General features: G+C 52.3%; 1 protein-coding gene across 8 annotated transcripts in view; it reads left to right on the top strand.

Annotated features, from left to right (window-relative positions):
• The window catches only part of MARF1 (meiosis regulator and mRNA stability factor 1), a 39,377-nt gene extending 31,739 nt beyond the window's left edge, over nucleotides 1-7,638 (top strand). For all 8 annotated transcript variants that reach the window (XM_042921170.1, XM_042921172.1, XM_042921176.1 and 5 more), the window contains 4 exons: nucleotides 920-980; nucleotides 1,068-1,193; nucleotides 2,783-2,953; nucleotides 4,978-7,638. In XM_042921170.1, the coding sequence (XP_042777104.1) occupies nucleotides 920-980; nucleotides 1,068-1,193; nucleotides 2,783-2,953; nucleotides 4,978-5,222 (603 nt within the window). In that variant the 3' untranslated portion in view covers nucleotides 5,223-7,638. The remainder of the gene's footprint in view (nucleotides 1-919; nucleotides 981-1,067; nucleotides 1,194-2,782; nucleotides 2,954-4,977) is intronic.
• Nucleotides 7,639-10,073: the final 2,435 nt, after the last annotated feature.

A 10,073-nucleotide genomic window follows, 5' to 3' on the forward strand; every position in this document is an offset into this window, starting at 1 on the left:
GTGAGGAGGGACCACGAGCTGGGCCCATGCCCGGGCTTGGGGTTCGTTCTAGGGCCGAGGTGTCGGGGACGCGTAGAAGTGAACCCTGTGACAAAAGGGGCTGCGTAAGCGGATGCAGGGTAGTGACCAGCAGTGTGGAAGGTTCAGGGCATTTACAAGTAGGCAGGGGCCCATCAGGGAAGCAGGAGCTCACTTGCGGGGGCCTTCCTCCTTCAGGTGAGCGGGAGGGCCTGGAGGGGAGGGCAGGGGGGAGTCTCAGGTGTGTGTGTGGAAAGCACCAATGTCACTGCTGCGACCCCGACCGGTGGGAGGGGAGGAGGGGGCTTGGCGAGGATCCTGGCCGTGGCCGGAGTCCAGGTGGGAGTGACACCCAAAGCGCACCTGTGCGAGAGGGATGGGGGAGGCAGGGAGGACCTGGTGAGGCTGAGGTCGGGGGCTCGGTGACAGGCGCGTGTGGGGCGGTGCAGGGAGCCAAGGACCTCTGCTCCGCTCTTGCTCTGCTAAGGACGTGGAGAGAGGACTTCGTTTTAGAAGTAGGACCGGGGACTTGCTTTGATTCGTCTCCATGAATCCTCTTAGGGTATGTTTACTAGAAAAATTAGTAAGGGCTCTCCTGTGAGAACTGTCTCCTTTAATAGACCAGAAGTGGTGTTTGGGAGATGGTCTTTGGAAGAGCCGGAAAGCATATTTTTAAAGCTGAGTCTCACCGTTTTTAGACTACGCGTCTTCTTTAAGGGACGTGTTTCTGCCAGCTTCTATCACTTTAAAAGCTAAAAGAAGCATAGAAAATTTTTCCTTGGCGTCACTTTCTAACTTGTGAGGTATTTCGGGTCAGCACAGTTGGTCACGTTCTGCCTGGATTTAGGACTTATTTCCTCTCCTTTTCCACTGCTTAACCAGTAGTATGTCTTGTGTGCAGGTGGTCTGGATCAAAGGACATGGTCATAAGAGAATTGTAGTGTTAAAAAATGACATGAAAAGTAAGTAAGCACCCGTCCCCTCCCCGCTCCGGAAACCCCGGTTGTCTCACCGACTTCTCCCTCTGATGGGCCCTCTTGGTCCTCCAGGCCGTGTGAGTTCAGTCGGGCTCTCCCCTGTCAGTCCTGAAGACCAGCCCTCGGCCACGGAGCGCATCCCGGCGGCGCCCGAATCTCGCACAGCCCCGGAACTCAGACTTGGAGCAGGCAGCGATGGTAAGCGTGGAAAAACGGAACGAAGCTTGTGAGCTGCTGCAAGTGGCTGGGAGTGGGTAGGGGGTGGGGGTGGAAAAGGACCACAGTGGGTTGTTTTCCTTTGTTAAAGTCAAGTCTTCTTACGTTTTCCAAAGCAGTCCGGCGTTTAGCTGGTACCTGAAAACCTGGCCTGCTTTTGATGGCATTTTATGGTTAGCGGTTAAGGCTCTTAAAGCAAGTGGACGCCCCTGTAGTGACAATATGTGAGCCTAGTTCAGATGTTCGAGGACAAAATTTCTTGGACACTTGTTAAAACGGTATTTTGAGACTATGGCAATAGGGTCAACTCTGCTGCACTAGAGGAGGGAGATCGAACTCAGCTCTGAATACAAGGGTGAGGGGGGCAGTGTGACTGGGTGGCTCAGTCAGTTAAGTGTGCGACTGTTGATTTTGGCTCAGGTTGTGATCACAGGGATTGTGAGTTCGAGCCCCGTGTCGGCCTCTGGGCTGACAGTATAGAGCCTGCTTGGGATTCTCTCTCTCTCTCTCTCTCTCTCTCTCTCTCTCTCTCTCTTTCTCTTTCTCTCTCTCTCTCTCTCAGAAATAAATAAGTAAACTTAAAATAAAAGTGGGGTGGGTGGGGATGTTTCAGTGAAGGAGCAGAGTGAGGGGGGACATCTGGGGTGGAGGATTGGGGACCTTGTTCAGAGAGCAGGGGTGCGATTTCTCACAAAACCCCGCAAGACATTTGCTAAGAGCAGACTTGGCAAGGACCGGACAGACATGGAAGGCCAAGGTCAAGGCCTGTGGGGAAGAGGGTTCAAAGGGCCTGGGCTAAAGTTGGATCAAGGGTAGTCTTTGTCACAGGATCTCCCTGGGAAAGACTGGATAATAGTATATTAATAATACTAAGAACAACAGTGGCTCACTTAGATTTTATGTGGAACCTTCTCTGGCTAGAAGCTGGCTTGAGCTCTGTAGCAATTTTAACTTTATTGTAAGGGTTTTGGGTGGGTCCATTGCTGTGTATGCGCCTTCAGTCTTCATACGACCGCGTCAGTCGCTAGTTAGAAGTGTTGCCGTGGCCTGTGCGTGTCCAGCGCCTCACGTGTGCAGCGTGTTAGACTTTCTAGAGCTCCTGAAGGACCTCTGCGCCCTCAGGTGTCATGCGTTGCCTCCAGTCTACAAATGAGGGACCCAAGTTCTGGGAGGTTAAAGGGCTTACTTACCCAGGTTCACTCAGTTGGGGAGTGACAGACCGGGGTTCAGCTCTTCCGGTTTGGAGCTCTTGCTCATTTAACTACTTTATACACCGTCTGTGGATTCTTGTTTTTCCTCGTTAGAAGCCGATTGTGGAACCCCCCTCCTTTTTTTTTTTTTTGGCTCCAGCCCTTAGGAGATTGCTCTTCCTAAGAACGGGAAATACTGGCTTGTGACATTTCCCTCACCAAAGAGTGACCAAGGCCTTTCTGTTAATGGCTTTTTTTTTTTTTTTTTTTTTTTTAACTGAGAGTTTTTGAGTACTTCCTGGCCTTTTTCGTCCTGAAGGCCGGGAAAGAAGGCCTCAGGCACAGTCTCACGGTAGAGTCACGCCTGCCTTCTCTGTCCAGGGCCCCATCAAACCGAGCAGGAGCTCCTCCGCCTGACCAACGACTCCCCCGTGGACCTCCTGTGTGCGCCCGTCCCGTCATGCCTGCCGTCCCCTCAGCTGAGACCAGATCCTGTCATCCTCCAGTCTGCTGATCTCATTCAGTTTGAGGAGCACCCTCAGGCGCCTTCTGGTAGGATGCACTGTGTTGTCGCGGCGGTTTTCTCTGTGGATTAAAAGAGAAAAGAATGATGCCAGTGTGGTAAACGTTAGATGGAGGTGGGGAGCACCTGTGGTTTTTCAGGCACAAAAATACCTGCACTGATGATGATTATTCAGGGCGCTGTTTTCCTGTCAGTCTTCCTGCACAACTAGGCTCACAGCCCGGGGTGGCTCAGGGAGCGGCAGGCCCGGACAGGCGGTGGGTCGGGAGGGCTGATGCAGCCGGGCTGTGGACAAGGCCACAGGGGCGTGTGGAGGGCTTGCTGGGCGTGTGTTCCCCGCCTGCGTAAAGGGCAACGGCTCGTGGGCGCACCTGGCCCCAGCCGCACGCGGCAGCCCGGTCTGGCCTAGAGTTGGGTGGCTGCCCCGCGTCCCTGGGCCTTGTGAGGCTGTGAGCAGGGGAGGGGGGGGGTGCGTCTGTGATGTGAGCTCTGGGCTCTGCACAGTGATCTGAGAAGGGACGGGAAGCTGGCCGCCTGGAGCACTGACCTGGTGCCGGCCCCACATGTCCCCCTTGTGCCTGACCCCACGCTTGGGCTCACAGGCATGTTCATGCTTCACCAGAACCACAGCCTTGCAGGGCAGGTGACGAGGGGTGCAGCTTGGGCCGCCACTGGAGACCACGCTGGCCCCAGGCTGCTGGACTGGGAAGTGGCTGAGCCGGGATTTGAACCCCAGCCTTCATGTCTTGCTTCTGTATCACCTGGCCTCCGCAGAGGATGGCCCACCGCCTCTGTCGAGGCCCTTCCCTTGTCGCCTTTGTCTATCACGAGTTCTTTTCCGCTCTGTGTACTGTTTCCGGGGAACGCCAGGCACAGCCTCGTGTTGCCCGGTGAAAGAACTGAGGCTGTTTATCTGGAAAGTGGGAGGGGAAACATACACGTGGCTCTTGCCCCTAGAAGGTGTGACCTGTGACAGAAGCAGGAGCGTCCGTCCGTCTCAAGGAGGCACAGCTAGAGGGGCGTATGGTGGATAGTAACGCTTCCGTGGGGTTGTGGCCGTGGTGCATTTAGTAAATGTGGGCTCCCCCATGCGCGCGTGACGAGGGGCACAAATGTAATTGCAGTGGCGTCTGCTGTTGTCCTGAGTGTCGGCCTGAGCAGGGAGCCGGGGCTCTGCATCCCGACTCTCACTCTCTCCTCTCTGTGCCTTCGGTGCGAGAGCCCCTTACACACGCAGGGGGCTCTCTTCCAAGCAAAACTGGCCCTGTGTGTATAGCGGGCCAGGTGTTTGGGGCTCAGCCAGAGAAAGAGCAGCCTGTAAACACTGCCGGAAAAGTGGCTGTGTTTCACTGTCTGGGTACTTGAGAGTGATCCCGACTCTGCAGCTCTCTCCCTGTCTCTGCCCACCTTAGGTCCACGCAGAGTGCTGTCCTCTGTCCGTGGAAGGGCCCGGGGCTTCCTGACACTGAGGTCCCTCCTGGTGTGAGAGTGTTCGGGTCCCAGGAGGCTGGTGGGTCTTTCCCTGACAGAGAGAATGATTAGGCAGAGGATCCAGAGTGGGGAAAAAATGTTTCTGAACCATTGGCTGTTGAGTTCTGGCCAAAATGAAGTTTTTAAAACCTGCTCATTCCCGGGAGAGCCGATGTGCAGTTTATAAAATACGTGACTTTAAGTGACTCAGAGTGACCACATAGCTGGTACGTACATTGTGACCTGGGCATGATGTTTGGTGGGTTGTTTTTGAAACATCTTTTGAGGGTCCCAGGGTGGCTCAGTAGGTTAAGCGTCCGACTCAGTTTCGGCTCAGGTCATGATCTCACGGTTCGTGAGTTTGAACCCGGCGTCGGGCTCCACGCCGACAGCACGGAGCCTGCCTGGCATTCTCTCTCCCTCTCTCTCTGCCCCTCCTCTGCTGTCTTTCTCTCTCTCTCTTAAAATAAATAAACTTTAAAAAAAGTTTTACAAGACATTTTTTGAGGTAATCTTAGAAACTAAAAACCAACATGTCTGGCAGGTCCTGGAACTGAAGGGGTTTGCTTTTCTGTGTTTACAGAAATCATGATTTTAACCCAAGAAGAGAGCATTGAAATTCCAGTACCAGTAAAGAACAAACACCCAGCCTCCGAGTCCAGCTCACCCTGCGTCTCAGCAGCTGCCCCAGTGCCTCCCTGCCCCTCCTCGGAAACCTCAGAGTCCCTGCTCGGCAAGGACCCCGTGGAAAGCCCGGCCAAAAAGCAACCCAAAAATAGAGTAAAATTGGCAGCCAATTTTTCCTTTGCACCTATAACCAAGCTTTGACTCGCGTTTTGAACATAGAATTAGGATGGGGAAACGCTGTCTGATTCTGCACACAAAAGTGGGTTCAAAAAACACAGCCTTTTCTGTTTGAATGAAAACCCCCTAGAAGCCACTTACTTCATCTTTAGATGTATCCCATAACGTTTTGTTTCTTTTACATTGAACACAGCCTTGAGCTGAAATGTTTTTCTTTTTTCCTCCCCTAATTATTTGGGAAAAAAACAACAAAAAAGCCACCCCAAAACCTCCTGGCATTTGTTAAAGAATTGTTAATATATTTTACCCAGTTTTTCTTATCACGAAACGTAACGATGTTCTCTAAGAAGAAAGCAGTGAGAACTCAGCTCGAAGGGAGTGGTTTTACTTCCCTTCAAGCCACACCCGTGGTCGAATCTTACATGTAGCACAAGATAGCCTCTGAGCCTTTGCTTCCTGGTGTTTCCAGACAGTCTGAATCAAGTGCATGGTGTGTCTTTGCATTGAAGCCTGCTCCGCAGCCTGTGCGTCCACACACGGAAGCAGAAGGGCGGGCGAGGTGGTGAGAATGTGTTTTCACGTTGGATTAGGAAGGTTCCTAGCTTCCATGTGACTTGTAAGCGTGCCTTGGTTTCTTTTGTTTTTTGTAACTATGTCTGTAGTTGACAAATGTGGCTTCATGACAAAAATTTTTAAATGTTTCCGCTTCAGGGTTCCACGTAGGAGCTTTCTAGAAAGTTGAGGATGTTTTAAGCTTCCCTTTTATGTTCCATTCCAGTTTGATAGGCATTGGGTTAAGGAAAAGGAGATGGCCTTGGTGTCATGAATTGAAAGTCAGCATCTGAATTCTAGCACACAGTGTTGTGTGTTGAGAGGCAATGTTGGGAAGAGAGTCTGATTTCCTAAAATATGCATGAAATGCATAAATTACAAATCAGAGCCGAGGGGGTGCATTAACAGGAGTGATACCGATACTCTTTCCACTAGGAAGAGACAGAGTTCTATCTATACGTGTGAAGGCCAAGGTTGATCATCTTAACCTTGTATTTGTCATTTTAAACCTGGTTTCGGTAGCCGGGAAGCTTTCTGCGCGAGTGCATGTGTGTGCGCGTCGTGTTGCCTCCGTGTCTTTTAAGAGTGTCCGCTTTTACTGTTACTTCTCGCTGTTGTTGGAAGCATGTTTGGTTGTTTTGTGGTGTCTGATGTTGCCCTTTGGGAAAAGCCAGCCTCTGAGGGAGCACTGCCCTGTGGAATGACCTTCGCCTCGAGGTGGCAGAGGCATCCGGTGACGGTGACCTCTCACCCCTCCTGGAGAAACCTGACATTTACAATGGGTTGTATTTGTTGGGCAAAAAGGCGGATTCATTCATAGAGCAGAGAGAACCCGTGGGCTTAAGGTCTTCTGCTACGGAGATGGTTTCTTTGGGGGAATTGTTCATGTTTTGTAATTTCTAGAAGGCCGGAGAGTGGGCTCTGATTTCTGCATAGCCAGCATTTGCATAAAATGCCACAGAACAAGGGCTGGAGAGAGATTTTTACAAGTCAGGTTTTTGTTCCCCAAAATCTCTAAAATGAAGCCAGTGATTCTCAGTTCTCCACACATGGCCCCAGTCGAGATGGAACAGCACTGGAAAAGCCTTGCAAGCATTATGGCCCCTCTGCGAACCCTCTGGGAACGAAGGCATTTCCTCTACAGACATAGGACGGCAGGAAGTCAAATACAGATGTGCAATTTTTTTTTAAGAAGCTTTTAAACAGTGTAATAAAGTTGGTGTTGAGAACCTCAGTTGCCTTATCCTGAGACTTCTTAAGGCTGAGTTTGCACTCTTGGACTTTAGTTTTGCTCGCAGATGCGGGATTGACTTTAAAAACGTAAGAGGTACCATTACAAGTCACTTAGGGACAGTCTCAGAGCGGCTTCTTTGAGCAACAGACGGAGAAGAGCCTGCAGACGTACGCTGTCGTGGGAGTCTGGTCGAACCGAACCGCTCGCCGGGGTCACCAGTCAGCCTGGGACGCGTGTGTGACTCTAACGGTCGCTGTTGGAAGGTGAGAGAACACAGCGAGAGCTCGGTGTGTCGGTAATGTACTCCACAACGGCCAGTCTGATCGTGATCTATTTTTTTATCCAGAGGCTTAATTAAATGATGTGACAAAATGATGTATGAGAATTAAGACAATGAAATTCTTTATTTCTGGGTGGAAAGATGTACCAGATTAGATTTATCTGTTTAAAAAAAAAAAAAAACAAAAACAAAAAGGCGTCACCAAACCCCCCTTTCCCATCTTGCACTGTTTGTTTTGGATTGGGCTTGGGGGAAGAGATGTTTTTCTTAACTGTCTACTTTGTTTCAACACTTTCTTTGTGGTTCAAGTGCTGTTTTGTGTGTTGGGACCAAACAGTTGTCAATAAACTTTACAAAGCAAGCATCTAATTGGAGTTTTCTGAGTTGATGTGAGATTTGTTTGTGGGGTGGGATGAAAGGCCAGTCCAGCCCTCTCTCCGTGTTGGGTTCCCCCAACTTCTCACCCCTTCTGAAAAGTCTGTCAGGGAGAGCACATCAACCTGACATCTCAGCGGCCCTTTCCGTTTGGCACACGGCCCTGGACGGTGGTGGCCACGCTGTTGGTGCTTCGTGTTCTGGACCGTCCAGGGTCTCCAGCCGAGTTCCAGGCATGATCACACGTGGGGCGAATGACAGTAGCCGCAAACCCCCTCTGGTTATAAGCCTGAGATGATCCCTCGGATCTCTGTCCCTGTGAGAGAAATCCATTTTTGCAGGCTACCTTGTTTTTTGGCCACTCCCTGGGCATGCTTTCCGAATAAGCCCATTTGGAAAAGACTTCTTACACAGATTCCACTGTGAAGCCCGTCCCCTGAGACCACCGTGAGCCCTTGCAGGAATCTGAAAGCACCCAGAAGACACCTGAATGTTTGGATAAATTGCTTCTTCATGAAGTACAGTTATTTTTTAAAGCCCAACATTAAAAAGCTCTTAAAAGCCCTTGGCGATCCTTTCCGAACATCTTCCGCTGTAGCAAACCTTTGCGGAAAACCTTGGGCGGCCACCGGTACCCCTTTTGAGCAAGGCAAGGAGGTTTCGTGGGTCCGGACTGGGATTTGCGATGGGCACTGCCTCTCTCCTTGTGCATTTCCACGCGGTGTGGAGGCGGTGGCTTCGGAGATGGCCGGCTGAGTGAAGGCCCCCCTCTCCTTGCACAGGAGGTGGGTGTCGACATCTAGAACCTGGCTCCAGAAGCTTCGCCCTAGCTGTTCCCTTCACCACCGTGAGGAGCGTGGTGCTCTGGGATTTCTCTTCCTGTTTTCTAGCTGCTTCATGGGGGCAGAGGCCGAGTCTCGGCTCAGGAGCATCCCTGCTGCTTCCCGTACCGGTGACCTGCCGTAGCCTCCGCCCACGCCGTGGATTGGACGGGTCGCACGTTGGCCCTGGGCCTGAGCAGGAGCGGGCTCCCTGACTCGCTGCCCCATGAACCGGCGGTCAGGGCGGCCTCCACTCCTTTCTTACCTGGCCTGCACTCCTTTACCACCCGCTCCCACGATAAATAGGAGATAATGGGCAGTCTGCTGGTTAACAGCATCAGCGTCCCCTAATGCCAGTCTTTGGGGACAGATGCAGAGAAGACCGAGCCAATTCACTTGTCTGCATTACTCCTTCCCAGGAAAGTTCTAGACTCTCTCCCTGGGAGGCTGGCAGCCCTGGGAAACAGGAGGAAATAGCCGGTTGTCTCTGGGACAGGGTCAGCAAATGATGGAAATGGCGAGAAAGAGAGAACCCACCCCACCCCCCCTCACTTTTCAGGTGCACAAGGCCAGGAGCTTAGAAGATCTCAAGTCAGAAATAGAGGGCTGGTACTTTCCTCAGCAAGGCGAAGAGAACAATTCCCATTTCCTGGGAAGGAAGGATTTGGAAATGGGGAACTCGGAGCACAGAGGAGGAAGGAGGGAGGACGTGGGTGGAAAGCAAGTGGTGGCTGCCACAGTATGAACCAGCCAGGAGCGCTGTGGGGGGTCAAGGGCAGGGTGGAGCCATCTCTTCCGGCCATGGGAAAGCCTCTCCTAACCCCCTTCCCCGAAAGCCTTCCCAGATGCAGGGCCTGGCCTGGGAGAACCCCCCACTCCCGCTTCCCACCCTTTGTCTCTCAGGGTTTATTTTATTTTTTTGAATTTTTTAAAACATTATTTTTGAGAGACAGAGCGTGAGTGGGGGAGAGGCAGAGAGAGGGAGACACAGAATCCGAAGCAGATTCTAGGCTCTGAGCTGTCAGCGCAGAGCCTGACACGAGCTTCCAACTCACAAACCACAAGATCATGACCTGAGCCGAAGTCGGACGCCCAACTGACTGAGCCACCCAGGCGCCCCCTCCCTCAGAGTTTCTGATGTCACTCACAGTGAGTGCAGGCAAGTGACCCACAGGCTTGCAGGGACCCTGCCCTCGGTGTAGGCAGCCTCTGAATCTGGTGTGTGGCCCAGACGTGGGATCGGGAAAGAAATCCCTTTTCGCTTCCCTACGTGAGGAGGATAAGAGGGTTTTGTACGTGTATGTGGACTCTGAGTCCTGACCCCACCGACCTCCCCTGTCTCCCCCCCCCCCCCCCCCCCCCCCCCCGTCACGCGTGAGGACGAAAGTCCCAGGTTTTGTTGGCTGTCAGCTGGAAGCCACCTGGAGGCCGTCTACCGTTCCCTGCCACATGGGCTCCCTCACAATGGCAGCTTAGTTCATCCAACCCGGGAGGAGAACCTCCTCCAGTCCTCTAAGAGGGAGCCTCACAGAATGTGACCTCATCAACGGAGGGGCCTCCCGTGGTCCTTGCCAACTTCCGTCAGGTAGAGGAAGCAAGCCACAGGCGCCCAG

The sequence above is a fragment of the Panthera leo genome, chromosome E3 (assembly GCF_018350215.1).
Source record: "Panthera leo isolate Ple1 chromosome E3, P.leo_Ple1_pat1.1, whole genome shotgun sequence".
Lineage (NCBI taxonomy): Eukaryota > Metazoa > Chordata > Mammalia > Carnivora > Felidae > Panthera > Panthera leo.